Source organism: Cetorhinus maximus, chromosome 18 (genome assembly GCF_964194155.1).
Source record: "Cetorhinus maximus chromosome 18, sCetMax3.hap1.1, whole genome shotgun sequence".
Taxonomy (NCBI): domain Eukaryota; kingdom Metazoa; phylum Chordata; class Chondrichthyes; order Lamniformes; family Cetorhinidae; genus Cetorhinus; species Cetorhinus maximus.
Window position 1 is genome coordinate 79868269 of NC_135896.1, and position 23617 is coordinate 79891885.

The 23617-nt window shown below is 41.9% G+C and overlaps 1 protein-coding gene across 1 annotated transcript in view; it reads right to left on the reverse strand.

Moving 5' to 3' along the window:
• The window catches only part of knl1 (kinetochore scaffold 1), a 126870-nt gene that overhangs the window by 9892 nt on the left and 93361 nt on the right, over positions 1-23617 (reverse strand). The window contains exons 20-24 of the mRNA XM_078563026.1: positions 18110-18210; positions 7625-7693; positions 4830-4939; positions 3300-3418; positions 1513-1635 (exon numbers count right to left, since the gene is read on the reverse strand). Of these exons, the coding sequence (XP_078419152.1) occupies positions 1513-1635; positions 3300-3418; positions 4830-4939; positions 7625-7693; positions 18110-18210 (522 nt within the window). The remainder of the gene's footprint in view (positions 1-1512; positions 1636-3299; positions 3419-4829; positions 4940-7624; positions 7694-18109; positions 18211-23617) is intronic.

A 23617-nucleotide genomic window follows, 5' to 3' on the forward strand; every position in this document is an offset into this window, starting at 1 on the left:
AAAAAATTGCTTTCAATCGCCTCCTTAATGGGCTTAATTGCCCGCTTAATCGTTGGTGGGCGCGCTTCCAATTGCCGTGCAAGCCAGAGTGGGATATCGTGCAAGTGCGTGATGATGTCGGGACGCTCGCTCGCTGTCATCTCACGCTATTTCAGACAGGTCGGGTGCACGCAAGCCTATGGGGCGTAAAATTCTGGCAAATATTTCCTTACATGTTTGCCATTGTTTATCTATCATACTTAATCATTTAAATTCCAATCTGCCCCTTTCATAAGAGGTTGTGCTCCCAATTAATTGTGCTCCCAATTAAACATTAGAATGTTTACAACACTATTTACAAGAACTGCAGAAATTAAAAGATCATTGCTTGGTCATGTTTTCTCTTTATACCCTCCTCTCTTAAGGTACTAACTCTGCTAGACTACAGTTCCACAGTTTCCAGCCACCTTGCAATACCTCAAACAAATTGACCATTTTTATTTGGGAGATGGGACAGTGAATGCAGGAGGCTAATTAACTACAGGAGGCACACAAAAACCACAAAACTCAATTATGTTCCTGAGTGCGCTTTCCAGCAGGAGATGCTGAGTCAGAAAATATTGACTGATCTGATACACTGGGTAAGATCCGATAATTTGATATGTGGAACCTTTTATCACCATTGCCATTGTCATACAGACCTAGAACATACAGGCATATGCATCATTGAGCCATACATTCCAGGAGGTCCCCAATTGGAACAATAGTACAGGGACTATAAACAATCTAAATGTACCCGTGGTGAAATCAGTCAAGATTCCCACTTCTGAGCATTTTTTTTTTTTAAAAAGTGACCTTCTGGTGCAAAGCGTGCAATGTACATATGCTGGTGTGGTTAGAGTTGTACTCAGCAATAAAGTTCTCAACCTTTACGTAGCCTGAAAAGTCTCCCCACTGTTGAATAATGACTATGAGATGCAACCCTGATAGCTCAGTGATCTTATCCAGCTAAGACACATTCAGGGTTTGATCCTTGGTCTGTGGTCAGTGTGTCAAATTTCTATTGGATTACAAGTCCTTTCAGAGTCAGGTATTGTGAATTGGAGGGGGGTGGGGGTGAGTGGTATAAGGGGGAAAGAATTAAAGTAAGTGCCCTGCTCTTGATTGGAATTTACCCCAGGATGAACATGCACGTATTGATGTTAAGCGAGGACAAGACCAAGCTTTGCTGTGATGCTCTACATGGTTAAATAAGCAGCCAAAGATTTACCATCAAGACTAGTCATAGTATTATCTGGGTGTCAGTACCTGCGGAACTGTATTCCATGTAGAGCTGGATAAGAAAATTTTCAGGCCTTGTGCATCAACACTATTGATGCTCTCCCTCAATCCTGTGGAAAGTGTAGGCAACCTTCCTCCAAGAGCTGCTTTCCTACTCCACGTTTTTAGTTCTATTTGAGAGGTGACACTATTCTGGAGCAGGGCCAAGAGCTTTAAGAAATTTATCCAGGGTACATGGACCCTTGGACCCACCTGATGTTTCCGAACCAAGAGTTAAACGTGAACTGCAGAGGGCACCATGGATAGCTTGGCTTGAAATGAAATGTAAGCTCAAATTTCGACAATGCATCGTAACTCGAGAAAAGATACTTCACGCTGCAAAAAAAAAATAATGATCATGGAGTGAGACCAATGCAACTGCAGCAAAGACAGACATTCAAATCATCATACAGAACTGTGACCAACTCCTTAACAGTAAACTCAAGTTTCAGGGTGATTTATGTATTTAAGGAGGCAAATGGGAACCAGGGCTGATACAACAACCTAAATTTATAACGCCTTTAGCACAATGAACATCCCAAGGTGCTTCACAGGAACATTGAAAAAAAACAAAGTATGACAGCAAGCCACATAAGGAGGTATTATGTCAGATGACCAAAACCTTGGTCAAAAGATTGGTTTTAAGGAGTGTCTTAAAAGGGGAAAGTTAGGAGAGAGTTGTCGGGAGGGAATTCCAGAACTTCAGGCCTAGTCACCAATGGTGGAGCAATCATAATTGGGAATGCAAAGAGGCCAGAATTAGAGGAGTGCAGATATCTCAAGAGGGTTGTGAGGCTGGAGCAGGCTATAGAGATAGGGAGGGCCATGGCCACGGAGGGATTTTACATCAAGGATCAGGATTTTAAAGTCAAGACGTTGCTTGACCTGGAGCCAATATAGGTCAGTGAGTGTGGGAGTGATAGAGGGACAGGACTCACTGCAAGTTAAGGCTCAGGCAGCAAAGTTTTTTGATGACCTCAAGTTAACGGAGGGTAGAATGTGAGATCAGCCAGGAGTGTGCTGGGATAGATGAGTAGAGGTAACAAAGAAACAAATCAGGGTTTCAGCAGCAGATGAGCTGTGACAGGGCCCAAGTCAGGCAATGTTATGGAGATGGAAATAGGCAGTCTTAATGATGGCATGAGTACAAGGTCAGAAGCTCATCTCAGGATCAAGTGTGACGCCAAGGTTGCAAACAGTCTGGCTTAATCTCAGACTGTTGCCAGGGAGAGGGATGGAGTAGGTAGCTAGGGAATAGAGTTTGGTGCAGGGACCAAAAACAATGGCTTCTGCATTCCCAATATTTATTTGGAGGAAATTTTTGTTCATCCAGTACAGGATTTTGCATAAGCAACGATAATAATAATAATAACAACAGTGGAGGAGTTGAGAGTGATGGTGGTGAGGTAGAGCAGGCTGCCATCAGCGTAGATATGAAAATGAACACTGTCTTCAGATAAACTCATCAAGGGCAGCTTATGTCTTATAGATGAGAAGTTGGAGGGGGCCAAGTATAGATCTTTGGGGAACAAAAGTGATGATGCCAGATCAGGAAGAGAAGCCAATGCAAATGATTCCCTGGCTACCATTAGGTAGATAAGAACGGAACCACAAATGGATACACAAGGCTTTTTTGTTGCTGAATGCCTGTCAAGCTCTCAAATGCTTCTCTTAGCTCCAATTTATCTTTTGGATACTGTTTTTGCCTGGTGTGGTTGGTCAAGGGGACAAGAGTTAGAACAAAGCTCAACCTGGGAATACGAACCCTGACCCACATATAATGTCAAAGGTAGACTGAGACTGCACATGGACACAAAGTAATCACATTAAATTTTGGAGCTGCAGATATAAGTACAATGCCTGGTTACTTTGGAAAGGGCGGGTTGAGGATAGAGAAGAGAAAGGTTACACACGCTTCAAAATCTGGGCTCTTACATTCCCACTCTCCCAGCGATTCTATGACCAGATAATTACAAGCAGTTTGTTACCACTACACTTACTCCATTTGTTGAATCTCAGTCTTCAGAATGTCAAATTTTGATCCCCAGTTCAGCAAATATTCCAATTCATCCCCAAGCAACCGACATCGACCCACCACCAGGGAGACATCAAGCAAGAGCTGGAATGGTAAAGAGAGATTTGGAATGTTATCCAAACCAGAAAGGACTGCTCAAGCCTTTCAATTTACCAGAATACATCATCCCTTACATGTCTAGAAGAGGTCAAGAGCTATGGGCCATGAACTGTATTAAAACACACAAAAGACTGAAGACAGATCAGTAATCTAACAGTAACACTGCAGATTATAGTTTCAATCTGTATATTATACTGTGAATCAGACAGTTCCCACTATGTCTTGCTGGTCAAGGTTTTGTAACACATAACTGGAGAAAAAAAAGTCTGAATAAGGCAATCTGTTCTTGATCAAACTGGATTACAAACAAGACTTTACACCTAAATTACAGTTTACAACTCAAAATGTTTGTTTAACTGAGAAACCAAGTTCAAGGTTCTGGTTTTTAACTTGAGCAATTAACAAATCGAACAAAATCATATATATATAGCATTTGAGAAACTTCAGAATCACCAAATGTTATAGCACTGGAAATGACCATTTGGCCCATTGTGCCATAGCCAACTAGTCCATGTCCTATTCCATGTCCTTTCTCCATATATTTTAAGAAACATTTAGTATTTATTCACTTGATTTGTAGATAATCCAAGATTCTGCCACTGCTTCTTCTGGAGTATACCAGAAGAAAACCACCCGCATAAAAAAAGTCTCAAAATTTGTAAATTAATCAATATACATATGAACTCCAGTAAGCCCTTCTGTGGCCTCTCACTATGTCCAGCCCCACCAGAAGACAGTTCAGTCACAGACATCACTATGCCTGCCAACATGTTACTCTGGTCAGCTGATATCAGGCGTGCTTCCGCACCAACATGCCAAGGGCAAGATTTTTCCTTCTCCTATGGCAAATTGCAAACCAACAGCAGAGTACTATGTCGACAAGCCTGTCCAAGAACTGGGAAAATGCACCCAATGAAGGTAAAAAAATAAGGCCAGACCATAATTTCAACTAACGGCCCTTTGCAATTACAATTAACAGATTGCTCCACTTTGTGATTTGTCGCAGAATCCTACCCACTTGCTTCCTGTCCCTCAAAAATGGAAGCAATAGTGGTGGTAGTGCCAAGAAGCAGCGAATTAATTGTAGAACAAAAGCAAAACGCTATGGATGCTGGAAATCTGAAACAACAGAAAATGCTGGCAGAATCTATGGAGAGAGAAAAAGAGTTAACATTTCAACAACCTTTTGTCAGAACCGAAAGAAGTTAGGATTTATCAGTTTATTAGTAGTCAATACTCAAGTTCATTTGTAAATACAAAACCAGGGAAATCAAGTCGTGGTGGAAGAGGAAAGAACAATGAAGATCATCTGTGATGGGGGCGGTGGGGGCAATTGTGATTACATGACAAAAGGAATGATTGTGCAATAAACTCCAGTCAGAACTTTTATCCATACCATGGGGAGCTGCGATTCATTTGTGTATATCTTATGCCAGCTGCCTTGACTCTCCCAGTATGTCATAATCAGCTCATGAACAAGCTTTGAATGTAACGGAGCCTCACCCTCTGAAGAATAAAATCAAAAAATTAAAAATGGGTGTTATTTCAGGGAACATTTTTAATGCAGATTTGACTGGAAATTCTCTGTTTAGTTTTAAAACCAAGATTAACAGCACAAAGAACTTTCATAAAATTTGTTAACTGGATTAACTTATTTGTTAATTTTTCCCCCCCTGAACTACACAGGTTGGAAGTAAATCTGGATTGCTGATGAACTTCCAAATTTTGCTTTGTAATAGTTTAAAGATTGAACAGCTAGTAATATATAAATTTCTGCTGGAGGTGGTAGGTTGCCATCTAGGAGATGATTCTGTGCTCTTTGAGCATTTATGATATTTATCTTTCTTCAATGTTTTATTTGTATAGGATGTATAGCACAGAAACAGGACATTCTGACCAACATGTCTATATGATGTTTATGCTCTATATGAATCTATTATAAAGGATGTGATAACTGAACATTTAGAAAATAATGCTAAAATTGGGCAGAGTCAACATAGATTTATGAACGGAAAATCATGTTTGACAAACTTGGAGTTTTTTGAGGAATGCCCTTGTAGCATAGATGAAGGAGAACCAGTGGATGTGGTGTATTTGGATTTTCAGAAGGCTTTTGTTAAGGTCCCACACAGGAGGTTAGTAAATAAAATTCGAGCACATGGGATTGGGGTAATATACTGCTATGGATTGAGAATTGGTTAACAGGCAGAAAGCAGAGAGCAGGAATCAACTGATCATTATCAGAATGACAGGCCGTTACTAGTGGGGTTCTGCAAGGATCAGTGCTAGGTCCACAGCTGTTCACAATCTATATAAATGATTTGGATGCGGGGACCAAATGTAATATTTTTAAATTTGCTGATAATACCAAACTGGATGGGAATGTAAAAGCAAAATACTGCAGGTGCTGGATATCTGAAACAAAAACAAAAATAGCTGGAAAAACTCAGCAGGTCTGACAGCATCCGTGGAGAGGAAGACAAAGTTAACGTTTCGATTCCGTAAAGCTCTCCATCAGAACCAGTTCTCGAAACGTTAACTCTGTCTTCCTCTCCACAGATGCTGTCAGACCTGCTGAGTTTTTCCAGCTATTTTTGTTTTTGTTGGATGGGAATGTAAGTTGTGAGGAGGATGCAAGGAGGCTTCAAGAGGACTTGGACAGGCTAACTGAATGAGCTAGAACATGGCAGATGGAATATAATGTTAATAAGTGTGAAATTATTCACTTTGGTAGAAAAAACAGAAAGGCAGAATATTTCTTAAATGATGAAAGATTGGGAAGGGCTGGTGTCCAAAGGGACCCGGGTGTCTTTGTTCATGAGTCACTAAAATTAGCATGCAGATGCAGCAAGCAATTAGGAAGGCAAATGGTATGTTGGCCTTCATAATGAGGGTATGAGTACAGGAGTAAGGATGTCTTGCTGCAGTTAAGAGCCTTGGTGAGACCTCACCCGGAATATTGTGCAGAGTGTTTGGTCCCCTTATTTAAAGAAGAATATACTTTTCATAGAGGGATTGCAATGGAGGTTCACCACATTAATCCCTGGGATGGCAGGTTGTCTTGAGGAGAGATTGAGGAGACCAGGTCTGTATTCCTTAAGAGTTTTGAAGAATGAGGGGTGACCGCATCGAAACTTGCAAAATCCTTACAGGGTGTGACAGGGTGAATGGGATAAGATGTTTCCCTTGGCTGGTGAGTCTAAAACCAGGGAACATAATCTCAGGATAAGGATAGGCCATGAGATGAGGAGGAATTTCTTCAATTAGAGAGAGTGGTGAATCTTTGGAATTCTCTACCCCAGAGGGCTGTGGAAGCTCAGTCATTGAGCATGTTTAAGACAAAAATCTATAGATTTCTGGAATATGGAGATAGTGCGGGAAAGTGGCGTTGAGGTAATGATCAGCCATGATCTAATTGAATGGCAGATTAGGCTGGACAAGCTGAATGACCTACTCCTGTTCCGATGTTCCACATGAGCCTCTTTGTCTAACCTCATCAGCATAAGCTTCCATTCCTTTCTGCCTCATGTGTTTATCTGGCCTCTCCTTAACTCCATCTGTGCTTTCATCTCAACTACGCCTTGTGGTAGCAAGTTTTACTTTCTCACCAGTCTTTGGGTAAAAGGTTTCTTCTGAATTCCCTATTAGTTACTATTATTGGCCCAAAGTTTTGGTATTCCCCTACAATTGGCAACATTTTCTCTGCATCTACCCTATAAAGCCCTTTCATAATATTTAAGACCACTATCCTGCTCTTCCTTAACTACAAAATCTGCCTATTGGGTATAAAAGTACACATAAAAATTCCAAATTGCTTCAGTTATGGTTTTAAAACTAGCTGCATTGGATTCCTACAGTAAATCCTGCAGCCATATCCAACTTAAGCAGAACTTTTAACTGATGATGAAATTCCAAAGCATCAGATCTCTTAAAATCCTAACCACTAATCTTCCTGTGCTTTTAGTTATCATCAGTCCTTTGCTCAAGCCAACCTAGGCTGCCATGGCAAACTAATCATTTATGGCAAATCAATTTACTTTTATAGGATAATAAAACCTGGGATTCATTTAACTGGGTGCCTAGGCACACATTTACATTTATTTTTAAACTAGTCAATCAATGGAAGTATTTAAAGCAAAAATATCTTCGGAATTTTCATTTAAGGTCCAACTATAGGATCTTTTAACTCACCATCCAAGGTAGATATAAGATTAATGTCAAGGATTGTCCTGCACTTCTCACCAGGAGAGACCCTACCACCTGCATTTAAAATAAAAGTCAATAAATTAGTTTGGAGCCAACAGGTCTGAAAACAAAAAACACATTAACAACAGTTAACTTTATTAAATAACCCACTAAAAACTATGATCATAAGAAATAAAAGTAGGAGTTGGCTATTAGGCCCATCGAGCTTGCTCCACCATTCAATAAGGTCATGGATGATCTGATTGTGGCCTTAACTCAATTTTCCTACCTGCCTCCCATAACTCTGGACTTCCTTATATATCAAAAATCTGTCTAGCTCAGCCCTGAATATATTCTATGACCCAGCCTTCACTGCTTTCTATGGAAGAAAATTCCAAAGACTAATGACCCTGCGAGAAAAGAAATTTCTCATCATCTGCGTCTTAAATAGGGGACCCTTAGTTTTAACCTGAGCTCCCTAGTTCTAGATTCCCCCACAAGGGGGAGCATTCTCTCAGCATCTAACTTGTCAAGCCCCCTTAGAATCTCATATGTCTCTATAAGTTCACCCCTTATTCTTCTATTCCAACTAGTTTAGGCCCAACCCAGTCAACGTTTCATCATAAGAAAAACCCTTTCATCCCAGGAGTCAGCCAAGTGAACCTTCTCCGAACTGCTTCTAATGCAAGTGTATCCCCCGTCTTAAGTGAGATGACCAAAACTGTACAAGGTGTGATCTCACCAATATGCTGTATGGTTGTAGCAAAACTTCCCTACTTTTATAAAACTTCACATACTTTCCCTGCAATAAAGACCAATATTCCATTTGCCTTCCTAATTACTTGCTGTACCTTCAGGCCAACTTTGAGATTCATTTACAAGAATACCCAGATCCCTCTGTACTACAGCACTCTGCAGTCTGTCTCAATTTAAATAATATTCCGCTTTTCTATTCTTCCTCCCAAAGTGGACACCCTCTCATTTTCCCACATTGTACTCCATCTGCTAAATTTTTTCCCACTCACTTCATCAATCTATATTTCTTTACAGACTCTTTGTATCCTCCTCACAACATGCTTTCCTATCTATCCTTGCGTCATTACAAAGAACAAAGAAAAGTACAGCACAGGAACAGGCCCTTCGGCTCTCCAAGCCTGCGCCGATCATATTGCCTGTCAACTAAAACATTTTGCACTTCCGGGGTCCATATCCCTCTATTCCCATCCTATTCATGTATTTGTCAAGCTGCCTCTTAAACACCACTATTGTACCTGCTTCCACCACTTCCTCTGGCAGCGAATTCCAGACACTCACTACCCTCTGCGTAAAAAAATTGCCCCGCACATCACCTTTATAGTTTAAAAACAGAATTACCTGGAAAAACTCAGCAAGTCTGGCAGCATCGGCGGAGAAGAAATCAGTCAACGTTTCGAGCCCTCATGGCCCTTCAGCAGAACTGAAGCATAGTTTCAACAAGGGAGAAATATAAATTTATATTTCTCCCTTGTTGAAACTATGCTTCAGTTCTGCTGAAGGGCCATGAGGGCTCGAAACGTTGACTGATTTCTTCTCCGCCGATGCTGCCAGACTTGCTGAGTTTTTCCAGGTAATTCTGTTTTTATTTTGTTTTGGATTTCCAGCATCCGCAGTAGCTTTTAGCTTTTTGTTTTTACCTTTATAGTTTTCTCCTCTAACCTTAAATCTATGTCCCCTAGTAATTGACTCTTCCACCCTGGGAAAAAGCTTCTGATTATCTACTCTGTCCATGCCATTCATAATTTTGTAAACTTCTATCAAGTCGCCCCTCAATCTCCGTCGTTCTAGTGAGAACAATCCGAGTTTCTCCAACCTCTCCTCAAAGCTAATAACCTCCAGACCAGGCAGCATTCTGGTAAACCTCCTCTGCACCCTCTCCAACACCTCCATATCCCCCTCTCCAACGCCTCCATATCCTTCTGGTAGTGCGGTGACCAGAATTGCACGCAATATTCCAAGTGTGGCCTAACCAAGGTTCTATACAGCTGCAGCATGACTTCCCAGCTTGTATAGTCAATACGCCTGCCAATGAAGGCAAGCATGCCATATGCCTTCCTGACTACCTTATCCACCTGCGTTGCCACTTTCAGTGACCTGTGGACCTGTACACCCAGATCCCTCTGCCCGTCGATGCACTTAAGGGTTCTACCATTTACTGTATAATTCCTGCCTGTATTAAACCTTCCAAAATGCACTACCTCGCATTTGTCCGGATTAAACTCCATCTGCCATTTCTCTGCCCAAGTCTCCAACCGATCTATATCCCGTTGTATCCTTTGACAATCCTCTTCATATCTGCAACTCCTCCAACCTTAGTGTCGTCTGCAAACTTACTAATTAGCCCAGTTACATTTTCCTCCAAATCATTTATGTATACTACAAACAGCAAAGGTCCCAGCACTGATCCCTGCGGAACTCCACTAGTCACAGCTCTCCATTCAGAAAAGCACCCTTCCACTGCTACCCTCTGTCTTCTATGACCAAGCCAATTCTGTATCCATCCTGCCAGCTCACCTCTGATCCCGTGCGACTTTACCTTCTGTACTAGTCTGCCATGAGGGACCTTGTCAAAGGCCTTACTGAAATCCATGTATATAACAGCCACTGCCCTTTCATCGTCGATCATCTTTGTCACTTCCTCGAAAAACTCGATCAAGTTAGTGAGACACGACCTCCCCTTCACAAAACCATGCTGCCTCTCACTAATATGCCCATTTGCTTCCAAATGGTAGTAAATCCTGTCACGAAGAATCTTCTCCAATAATTTCCCTACCACTGACGTAAGGCTCACCGGCCTGTAATTTCCTGGATTATCCCTGCTACCCTTCTTAAACAATGGAACAACATTGGCCATTCTCCAGTCCTCTGGGACCTCACCTGCAGCCAGTGAGGATACAAAGATTTCTGTCAAGGCCCCAGCAATCTCCTCCCTTGCCTCCCTCAGTACTCTGGGGTAGATCCCATCTGGCCCTGGGGACTTATCCACCTTAATATTCTTCAAGACGCCTAACACCTCCTCTTTTTTGATCTCAACATGATCCAGGCTATCTACACACTCTTCCCTAGGCAAATCGACCGCTAAGTCCTTCTCTTTGGTGAATACTGATGAGAAGTATTCATTTAGTATCTCTCCCATTTCTTCTGTTTCCACACACAGATTCCCACCTCTGTCCCTGAGTGGGCCTATCCTTTCCCTGGCTCCCCTCTTGCTTTTTACATATGTATAAAAGGCTTTGGGATTTTCCTTAATCCTGGTTGCCAGTGACTTTTCATGACCCCTTTTAGCCCTCTTGACTCCTTGCTTAAGTTTCTTCCCACTTTCTTTGTATTCTCCATGGGCTTCATCTGTTCCCAATTAGTAGTAAATTAGGGGCAGGATTCTGCCCTTGTCGGGACGTGCGGGAAGCCGACCGCCACCCATGATCAGGGCTGGACTGCAATTTCACACTGGCGGGCCGGGAGGAGGGCGAGCGCGAACTTCACGCGTGTGCGCGCTTGAAAATCTCCTCGAGGCACAGAGCTGCCTCAGAGAGAACAGTTTTCAAAAAAAATTTTTTTAATGTTATAAGACGTCCTCTCATGTGACTCTGTCACATGAGCAGGGACATGTTATAAATGAAATGCAAAATGTTTCATTTTATTTTTATTTGCTGTTAGAAACCTCATCCTGCCTGTGCACGAGGTTTCCTAAGAAGTGCAAAGGCCACTTGGCCTTTTCGCCTGCCCGCCAACTGTAAGGTTGGACAGGCAGCGAAAAATTTAAGTTAATTATCTTTTTAATGGCCTTAATAGGCCTTTTAATTGTCGGCGGGCATGCTGCTGATTCCGCTGCACGCCCGCCGACCGAATATCGCACGACTGTGCGTTGACATCAGGACGCTCGAGCAGGCTGGGTGCGCGCGCACCTGCCAAGGTAAAAATTCTGCCCTCGGTTATAACACAGCCGATCCTTTCATTCTAGTCATTGAGATAGATTGCAAATATTTGAGGCCCCAGCCCTGATCCATGTGGCACTCCACTCGTTAGTTTGCCAACCTGAAAGGGATCCATTTCTTCTGACTCTGTTTCCTGTTAGACAGCCAATCTTCTTTCTATTTTAATAAATCACCTCCCACAAAATGAGGTCTTATATTGTGCAGTAACCTTTGATGTGGTAGCTTATTGAATGCCTTTTGGAAATTCAAAGATACTACATCCACTGGTTCCCCTTTCTCCAACCTGCTTGTTACACCCTCAAAAGATTCTAATAAATCTGTCAAACACTATTTCCCTTTCACAAAACCATGCTGACTCTGCCTGATTTGGAAAATATGATGTCAGCAGCATGGGGGTAGCCGTTCCAACTGGGGTGGATTCGGGACCTGCCTCTGGGCAGAGAACTCAAGAAGAGCAGATAATGTTAGGCTAACTGGCCTATAGTTTTCTGCTTTCATTTTTCCCTCCTTCCTTGGATAGAAGTGTTACATTTGCAGTTTTCCAATCCACTGGGACTGTTTCAAAATCTCCTATATTCTGGAAAATTACAATAAATCCATCCACGGTCTCTTCAGCCCCTTCTTTTAAGGCCCTAGGATTGTTATGGCACAGCTGATGGTAAATGCTGAGTTGTTCAAATCCCAAAGGGCAACTTGAGACAACTGCCACAAATAATTTTGCAATTTGTATGTTTTGAGATATGGGCTTTGAATTAAATAATAAGACCACCGGGGCTTATAGGTTTTTACAAAACTAGATTAAATATTTATTAATAAGAGAAATAATTTTAAGTAAACACAAATGCCTACAAATTACAACTATAATAACTTCTAAATCCCCTAATTAATCTGACTCCCAATTACACCTCCATTAAAGCAACAGTAAGACACAGATTTTAAAAGACCCAGGCAAAGAAACGTGATACCCTGAACAACCCAATACAAAGTGAGTTTTCTTAACCTCAGTTTGTTGTAGACAGCAGCTTGAGGCGTAGATGCTGGAGGCTTTTCACACTTGTTAGATCTTAAAATGCCTGCCTTTACATGCATCCTTCTCTCCTTTATACATATTTTCCCCTTTGAATGCAAATTCCCATTGTTTCACTATGTCTTTGGACTTTACCTCCCTGATCATAAAAGTTTATCTTAGTACTAATTTTACCAGTAATCTTTGGGAAAAATAAACATGCCATTTCTGAACTTCACCTGGCTAGGTGATATATTTCACCTCTCCTTTGAAAACAACCTAGTCTGGTTTATTTAAAAATGCAAATGTTCTTCTACAACTTACATTCTAAACTTCCCCCATGTTTACCTACGTAACATTTCAAACCTAGCTCATCTAACACATCAAAACCTTCAGACCAGCTGCCTTTAATCCAATTAAGTCTCACCCCCACACACACACACAAAGAGACACAGGTACCACTATTTTACAATAAATTCCAATAACATTATAATATCTTTCTGACAGGATGCAGGCCATCAGGTCCAGGGAACTGGTCAACCTTTAGTCCCATTAATTTTCCTAATACTTTTTCTCTAGTGATTGTGATTGCTTCAAATTATACCTTCCCTTTTGCCCCCTGCTTTTCTACTGTTCTTAAGATGCTTTTTGTGTCTTCTACAGTGAGGGTAGATGCAAAATGCTTGTTCAAAGTCTCTGCATTTTCCTGGCTTCCCATTATTAATTCCCCAATCTCAGCTCTAAGGGACCAAAGTTCACTTTAGTTATTTTTCTCTCATACTCCAATTTCTCCCTCTATTATTTTTAATCATCCTTTGTGCTAGTTTCTAAAACGTTTCCAATCTTCTGGCCTACCACTAATCTTTGCAGCATTGTACATCTTTTGTTTCAATTTGATGCCATACTTTATTTCCTTGGTTAACAAAAGACAGTGTATCCTTCTTGTTGAAGCTTTCTTCCTCAATGGAATATATATTTATTGAGAGTTATGAAATACTTTCTTAAATATCTGCCACTGCTTTTCTACTGTCTTTCCTTTTAACCTATTTTCCCATTCCATTTTAGCCAACGTTGTCTTCAAACCCTTATAATTGTCTTTATTTAAGACTCTTAATTACTTAATTACCAGGTCTAAAATAGCCTGTTCCCTGGTTGGTTCCAGAACATATTGTTCTAAGAAAGTGTTCCAAATACACTTTAAACTTATCCTCCAGGCTACCTTTACAACTTTGGTTCATCCAATCACTATGAAGATTAAAATCTCCCATGCTTATTGCAGTACATTTCTTACACACCTCTATTTTTCTTGTTTTATACTCTGCCCTACAATGTAGCTATTGTCAGGGGGCGTATAAATTAGTTCCAACAATGACTTCTTCCATTTGTTCTTATCGCCACCCAAACGATTCTGCATCTTGATCTTCCGAACCAAGAGCATTCTCACAACTGCAGTGTTCTCATCTCAGATCTATCCCACCTCCTTTTCCTTCCAGTTCTATCCATCCAAAATGTCAAATACTCTTGAATATTCAGGTCCTAGCTGTGGTCACTTTGCAACCATGTCTTTGTAATATCATATCATATCATACTCATTTCCTTCTATTTGTGCTATCAATTCATCCATCAAGAATTCTGCATGCATTCAGATACAGCCTTTAATTCTGTCTGTTTACCATTTTTCCCGACTGGCCTGAATTGCTGGTGCACTCTTATATTTATATGCTCTGTCCCTTCCTGTCACACCCTGGTTATCATTACCTATATTGCTACCCTGCACTATTGCCTTATCCTTCCTCTTCAACTTTCCAAATTTCCCCATACGTGATCCCTCCTCCTCCACTAGTTAGATTAAAGCCCTGTCTATAGTCCTAGTTATATGATTCATCAGGACACTGGTCCCAGTTTGATTCAGTTGAAAGATATCCCAACATGAACCGAGCTGATCAACATAGTGGGATGGCATTGGGTCTTCTTTCCCACAGAAATGCTTCAACGGAAGTACAATTACAATACAGATGGTTAGGCTATCATCAGGGCTTGACATTACATTGGGAGACTGTGGTGTAGGAAGGAAGGTCTGTCCCAGGACATCACAGCAGGAGTTCTTCAGGACATCCGAGGCTCAACAATCTTCAGCTGCTTCATCAATGACCTCCCTCTATCATGAGGTCAGAAGTGGGATGTTTGCTGATTGAAGTGTGCAGTACCATTCACAACTCAAGTACTGAAACAATCATTGTCTGCACGCACCCAGACCTGGAGAACATTCAGGCTTGGGCTGATATGGGGCAAGTAACATCCACGCCTCAAGTGCCAGGCAATGGCCATCTCCAACAAGATAGAATCTAAGCATCTCCCTTTGATGTTTAATGACATTACCATCACCGAATCCCCCACCATCAACATTCTGGGGGTTACTATTCACCAGAAGTTTAACTGGACCAGCCATATAAATACAGTGGCTACAAAAGCAGGTCAGAGACTTGGAATCCTGTTGTGAGTTGCTCATCTCATAACTCCCCAAAGCCTGTCAACCATCTACAAGGCACAAGGCAGGAGTGTAATGAAATATTCTTTACTTGCCTGTCTAGGTCCAGCTTCAACAAGACTCAAGAAGCTCGACACCATCCAGGACAAATCAGCCACTTATTTGGCACTCCATCCACCACCTTAAACACTCATTCCTTCCACCACTGATGCACAGCGGCAGCATTTTGTACCACCTACAAGATGGCACTTAAGCAACTTGCCAAGGCTATTTCAACAGCACCTTCCATATCCACAAACTCTACCAGCTAGAACAAGGAAGCAGATGCATTGGAACACCACCACATGGAGATTCCCCTCCCAATTACACATCATCTTGACTTGGAACTATAATCATTGTTTGCATTGTTGGTTTTTCAAAATCCTGGAACTCCCTCTCCAATAGCGTTGTACGTGCACCGACATTAGATGAGCTGCAGCGGTTCAAGAAGGTGGCTCGCTACCACCTTTTCCAGGGCAATTATGGATGGGCAGCTCACATCCCAAGACTGAATTTAAAAAAAACACGGCCCAACTGGTACAAAAGAACAGGAGTAGGCCATTCAGCTTCTCAAGCCTGTTCCACCATTCAGTTAGCTCATGGCTGATCTGCATCTCAACTCCATTTACCCGCATTGGTTTTGTAATCCTTATCCTATAAGTTTATCAATGTCAGTTTGGAAATTTTCTACTCAGCTATTGTTCACAGTTTTATATATATGGTGGATCGCAACAACAGTGCGGGAGTGGGGGCATTTTATATAGTTTCAACGCGAACAAACACTCATCTGTAAAATAATTAATGGAAAAGATTCCATTTCTCTTTAAATTCATATCGCTGAACTGATGATTATGTAATCAATCACTGACCACCACCCACCTCTCCGGCCATGATGCCTCTGACTAGCTGCAGTAAAACATTATTTTTCTAATTACTTCATGGGATGTGGGCATCATTTGCAAGGTCAGTATGTATTACTGATCCCCAAATGCCCTTGAGAAGGTGGTGGTGAGCTCGAGTCAGTGTGGTGGAAGTTCTCCCATTGTGGTATTAGGTAGGGGGTTCCAGGATTTTGACCCAGTAATAATGAAGAAATGGCAACATATTTCCAAGTCAGGATGGGGTGTGACTTGGAGGAAAACTTAAAGGTGGTGGTGTTCCCATGTGTCTGCTGCCAATGATCTTCTCAGCAGTACAGGCCCCCAGTTTGGGAGGTGCTGCTGAAGAAGCATTGGCGAGTTGTTGCTGTACATCTTGTAGGTGGAACTCCCTGCAGCCATGGTGCACTGGAGCAGAGTTTATTTCTAAGGTAGTGAATGGGGTGCCAATCAAGCAACTTGCTTTCTCCTGGATGGTACTGAGCTTCTTCAGTGTTATTGGAGACACACTCATCTAGACAAGTGGAGAGTATTTCATTACACTGCCGACTTCTGCCTTTTAGATGGTGGAAAGACTTTAGGGAGTCAGGTGGTGAGTCACTCGACACTGAATATCCAGCCTCTGGCCTGCTCTTGAAGCCACAATTGCACCAGCCATGTAAATGCTAAGTATCCAATCAATGTTTACATCTAAGATATCAATGTTGGGCAATTCACTGATGGCAATGCCATTGAACGTCGACAGGAGGTGGTTAGACTATTTCTTGTTGGAGATGGTCATTGCCTGGTGCAAATGTTATTTCCACTTTTCAGCCTTAGTCTTATCATTATCCAGGTTTTGCTGTATGCAGGTACGGCCCATCTCATTATTTGAGGAGATGCAAATGGAACTGAAAACTGTGCAGTGAACATCCCCACTTCTGGATTTGACCTGCGTTTAGTGGATAAATACACCTGGGCAATGTTCCACTTCGTCAGGTATATGCCAGTGTTGTACAAAAAAATAGATAGATTCTGATAAGGTTCTTTAGCCCTTTTGATGTCATCAGCACCAACCCTATCATTTCCCATGACACAGATTTACCAATGAGCAGTCAGGAGCTTAAGTTTAATATCTCATCCAAATGACTCCTTGCCACAGCTGTCACAGTTAGCTCAGTTGGTAGCACTCCTGCCTGAGTCAGATGGTTGTGGGCTCAAGTCCCATTGCAGGACTTTGGCACAAAAATCAAGATTGACACTCCAAAGTAGGACCAAGGGAATGCAGCACTTTCAGGAGTGTCATCTTTCAGATGAGACTCTAAAGTCATAACAATGCCCCATCTGTCATCTCAGGCAGATACATGGCTCAATTTCAACAGAAAGCAGGGGAGTTATCACCAGTGTTCTGGCCAATATTTATCCCTCAATCAACATCATTGAGAAAACAGATTATCTGGTCATTAACACATTACTATTTGTGGGAGTTTGCTGTGTGCAAATTGGCTGCCACATTTTCTACATTACCAGAGTGACTGCTGTAAAGTGCTGTGGTTGTGAAAGGTGCTAAATCTGCCTTTTTTTAAAAATTACAATACAGATCAGGCATGAAGCTCAAACCCACAACCTTCTGATCCATCAAGGCAATTGCCACCAACTAAGCTAAGCTGACAACAGAACAAACCTAATGCTACTTATGTGCACTTAGGATCATCAAGTATTGGCAATAAATATGAGTTTTCACAAAGTTCACTATAGTAATGCATTGAAGGGAAAGCTAGGGAAGCACAGAAGGAAGAAATAGAGTGATTTACAGATAGGGTTAGATGAAGAGAGCTGGCTAGAGGATGCACAGCAATGCCAGCATAGGCCAGTTCAGCTGAATGGCCAGCTTTTTTCAGTGCTGTAAACTAGGTAACTGAGAAGCACACCTGCAGAACAATCATAGAATTTGAGTTTCCAAACTTGGTGCTAAACAGAGATGATAAACTCAGTCATACAGCAATGTACTTGACACATTAAATCATAATGGCTCTTAGTAAAATTATACCTCAGTAATTACTATTGCACTGGTAAATGGCTAATATGTGTATACTTTTATATTTCCAGGTAATTAAATAGCACTCTTACACTCAGGCTCGCCAAACTTCAAGGTAAGCTCCAGGGATTCATACAGAAATCTGTAAACAGCTTGCCCATCCTGGTACAGAAATAATGTCCATTCTAACAGCCTGAGAAGAAAAATTAAAGTAAGAGTATGAGAACAAATATTAAACATTCCAAGTTATATAAGCACCATTTTAAGTAGTATTGGAGCAGACAGAGAACGGACATTTAAACATTGTGCAGTCTTGCACACTAAGATAAATTTGAAATGAAGTTTTCTGCTTTCTCCTCAGGGGGATGAGATGGTATTTTTCTGTTACTGGTTAAAAATCTAAAACAATAGAAAATGTGATGAAATGTTTACTTGGAAACTTGGGTTATTGCAAGTGTATGCAGTTTATCTTTCAGTCTTTATTGTACTATATATATTTAAGATCTTCTTCCTTCCCAAGTTAATTAGCCCCCTTATATTTATTTGAACATTGTGCTAAGGTTTAATTCTTCACCAACAATTTCAACATGTCCCCCCCTGCCCCCAATCTAAATTCATCTCTATCTATAAAAATGGCGGTAGGTTGCACTACAATTAATATTTTCTGCTAGTAGCCACCATAAATATAGGTCCCTGTGCCTCAGATCACCAAGTTGTTTTTCCCAACCACATTTTCACCACTGTGGGCCTGGTTTTCAGAGAATGGTTCCATGGGTGCCATCGGCCTTTCAATTCTATTCATTATCTACATCCAATGCTGGGCAATGTGTCAGTAGGTGTTTGGATGGAGCTTGACGTTACAGAGCATTGCAGCCTGATCCTGTTTTTGCCCAAAACTCATACGAGCACTCTTCATTAAGAGTCATTGCTTAGTGGGTCAGGAATATGATTCTTGGCTGATTTTTCCCTCCTTAACCACAGCACCAAGAAAATTATAATCAGAACACAAGTGAGGCACTTACGCCAATAAACTGAGCAAAGACTGAGAATTGAACCTGGAACCTTTCGAGCCTGTACGCAACATTGCCGCTAATTTTTCTTTATTGTGTTGTTTACGCCCTGCTTATGGCACTGCATGGCTGCACATGTGCATCCCAGAGGGAACTTGGAGGGAATCATTCAGACTGTATGGTATAACACAGCAGAGTGTTTATTCATAACCATTGGACCCTTCCTCCCAGGGCTACTCTCTGCCACTTCCTACTCTTGGTTTCTTCCATTATAAGATAGCCCAGTGACAAAAATAGATCCCTAGCTTGGAATAATTTTACCGTATCAGTGGCCAAATGGGTTGCTCGCATGCAGATTTTAACAAGTCTGATTCTGCCCCAGAGTTTTATTAGCAACTATTTCAAGGAGTTGCTATATACTGAACACACTGCCATTTGTTACGACTGATCCATGGGTGAGGTCCCCCAATTTGTTAACTTACCTAATGGAACTTCAATTTTTGTTATGTTCCTAGGTGAGGGGGAATGAGCTGGCTCCCTTTTTTTATTCAACCCCCTTGGTTGGTCGCAACAAGGTTAATTTGAAAGGGATCCATTCCCTCCCGTAGATACCATTTCCCAGTCCAAATGTTTTTTTTTTAAAAAGGAGCCAAAGAAAGATCAAGTTTATTAGTTACTAAAATACGATGAGAAAAATAATAAAAAGGCAACACACATACACACAGATCAGAAATGAGAAGTTAAGAGTCCAAATAAAAGCTTTTTTAAAAAAAATACACAAATCGGTCTTTGGCTTGTTCATTAGGCGTAGATGGTGGTCCATTGCAACATTTAAATTGGATGATTCTGGTAGAGCTGACCTCGGTTGTTTTGCAGTTGGTCTGGAGACATTTGGTTCTGCAAGGTAGCTGAAGAGGCTGTCCTATTTCCTTTTTGATTGTGGTTTCTGTTGAGCCTTGTCTCCAGCAACAAAGAGTGAGATTTGGCTTGCAACTGCAGGGTGACTAGTTGATCCTCTTGTGCTGTCATTCTCACAGCACACACTTCACTGCTCAGCAGCTAGCTTTTTAACCCATTTTTTAAACTATATTCTAGGAGAGGAAATAGTCTTCTTGCATTCATATCAGAACTATTTATACATTCTGAGATATAAACCAACAGGAGATGGATTTTTGAGTGACCGCTGAGATGTACAAATCAGTCTTTCGTCTTCGCAACCATAGGAGATTAAACTTCAGTCTTTTGCATCTTTCCTATCTCCCTATCAAATGTCTCTGCTTGAAGGGGGCCATGATACCTTTTTAGGTGCGACTTTCCATGTTCTCCAGGACAGATCTGTCAGTATAATCCACATAGGAATTTTCCAGAAAGTGGTCACTTTACATTATCAGCCATCTTTTGCTGTGTCCTTGCTTGTATTTTTTTAAAAACACATAAGTCTTTCTTAAAAAGTTCAATATGCCCAGTAAGTAATTTGTGGTGGTAATTGGCTTTTCATGACACTTCCCCTGCACTATGAACGAAATGAGATTTATTCTCATTTCATCACAAGGGGGAAAAAAATAAAACAACAAACATACACATTCATTCTCCTAGCCTTGGTCAATATTATCCTTCAGTTCCAACAGGGCGTCTAAGTTCTGAACCAGAGCATCTGCAATCACATCTGATTTCCTGCCAATGTGGGTGGTTTTTAGGCGGTGCGGCCGAAGAAACAAACTTCAACGGAATAACCTGGCATTCTGCATCTTAAACTTTTCCACAGAGTAAAGTGTTGTGGTCAACATAGACTGTGGTCCCTCTGTATTCCTTTCAAACATATATCTCAAAGTGTTTGAGATCCAGTAATAAACCAAGGGTTTCCTTCTCCACTGTGGAGTACCATTTCTGATGCTTGTTTAGTTTTTTGGAGAAGTACGCAATTGGTATCTCTATCCCTGATTTGTCTTCCTGGAGCAGGACAGCCCCTACCCTGATGTCACTTACATTGATGGCTACTTTAAGTGCTCAGTTAAAGTCTGGGGCTGCAAACACAGACTCGCCTATTAAAATGGCTATCAGTTTTCGAAAGCTGTTTAGCATCTCTCAGCCCATACTATCTTTGCTTTTTTATGTAGCAGATCTGTCAGCAGGGCGACTACTATGCTGAATTTTGGGACGAAGTTGCAGTAGAACCCACACATCCCCAGGAACCTCATGATTTCCTGTTTCATTGTGAGAATGAGGAACTGCGTTACTGCTTGTACCTTTACGGCTGTGGGCAGTACTTGTCCTTGACTCACTACGTGTCCTCGATAGGTTACCTGAGCCTTAGTGAGTAGTGAGTTCGCTCTTTGCGAAATTGACCACTAGATCATCTGACTGTACTTTCTGGAAGAGGGCTTCCAATTGCTCTAAGTGAGTTTCCCAGGTGTCGCTATACGCTAGATCATCTAGGTATACTACGTAATTGAATAAGCCTGCCGCTACCTGGTCCATCAGCCTTTGAAAGGCAGCTAGGGCATTTCAGAGTCCAAATGGCATGACTCAACATTGGTATAATCCATCTGGAGTTATGAAGGTGGAGATTTTCCTCGCACGGGCAGTCAGGGAAACCTGCCAGTATCCCTTGCGTAAATCTATCTTCATAACATAGGCTGCTTTACCTACCCTATCTACACATTCTTCCAGGCAGGGTATCGGGTAGGAGGCAGCTCTGGTCACTGCATTAACTTTTCGGTTTCAATGCTGAACCTTGTGGAGCCTTCTGGCTTGGGGAGGAGTTTGCTAGTCCCAGTCATGGGGGTACTTGTGGCAGTATGCCACGATCATTGTTTTTAGGATCCGATGGTACATTTCTAGTGCCTCCTGCAACTGCGGGTGATACAGTAAAGGCTTCAGCTAGGTCACGCCCAGGTTACCCATGACTTCCTGGAATATTTTGGACATGAAATTTGAGCCTTGATCTGACTGGATCTCGGTGGGCAGCCCATATCTGGTAAAGAATTGGGTTAATTCCCCCATCATTGTTTTGGCAGATATGGTTCTCAGAGAAACAGCCTCTGGGAAGCGGGTAGCCATGTCCATGATGGCAAGGATATCCTGGTATCCCCCTTCTGTTTTGGGCAGGGGCCCCACACAGTCCATTAATCTTGCTGAATGGTTTCCCAAAAGCCAGCACGGGAAGCATGGGTGCAGGAATTATTACAGGTTGGGGTTGTTTTTTTTAAACCACCTGGCAGGTGTGGCAGGTTCTGCAAAACCTTACTACATCCCCATGGAGGTGTGGTCAGTAAAAATGCTGGCTGATGCAGGCTTGGGTTATGCCCAGCCATTGTAATTTCATAAGCTAGCCATAATATGTCTCTACTGTACCTCGGCGGTACCACTACCTGGTGCATCACTGTCCATTCCTCACTTGCATGTCTCTGAGGGGTCTCCATTTTCTCATTAGCACCTCATTTTTAATTTAGTAGCATTCAGGGACTGCTTCTGCCTCAGCTTCAATGTAGGCAGTCTGAGCAAATTTTTTTTTAAAGCAGTGTGTCAGCTTGCTGGGCTGCTGCCAAGGAAAATCTATTTATTACCTCCTTGGGGTTTTCTAGGCTCTTGAAAAAGGTTTCAGATAACTAGGCCATAGGGTCTCCTGTCTGCAGTGCCACTTTAGCCTCCACTGACGGAGCTTGTCTGGCCATAGACCGCATTACCATACATTCAGCGAAAGTGCCATGCACTTTCTCCTGCAGCTATTCTGATTCCCTGACCTCAGTTGGCTTCTCCAAGACCACTGGGGATGCTATTACCTTTGATCCTGCCAGGCCATTGCCAAGGAGCAGGACAACCCCATTCACAGGCAAACTGGGGATGACTTCCAAGGTCATTGATCCTGACACAAGAATCTTCCTTTGTGGTTTCTAAGATCGACTACAATAGAATAGGTCTTTCTGCCAAATAACTACCAGCAAAGTATCCTTGGTAAGTTTGTGCAAATTCACATGCCACGTCAACAGAAAATTGAATTCCTCAATCTCTCTTATGATTCCATAGGTCCCCATTTTTATTTTCGGCAAGCATGTCTAGACTGCACTGAAGCCACACTAAAACACCTGATGCATTGAGATTGATAGGAACATAGGAACACAGGAGCAGGAGTAGGCCATTCAACCCATCAAGCCTGCTTCACCAATCAATACAATCATGGCAGATCATCCACTTCAGTGCCTTTTCCCCCACACTATCCTCATATCCCTTTATGTCATCGGTATTTAGAAATCTGTCCATCTCTTCTTTACATACATACGAACATACGAAATAAGAGAAATGGGCCATTTTGCCCCTCGAGCCTGCTCCATCCTTCAATAAAATCATGGCTGATCTGATTGCCTTTTGAATTCCACATTCCCATCTACCCCCGATAAACTTTGATTCCCTTGCCTAACAAGAATCTACCTACCTCCCCCTTAAAACTATTCAATGACCCTGCCTCCACTGCCTTCTGAGGCAGAGTTCCAAAGTCGCACGACCCATAGAAAAAATTTCTCCTCATCTCTATCCTAAAAGGGAGACCCCAAATTTTAAAACAGTGCCCCATAGTTCTGGACTCACCCACAA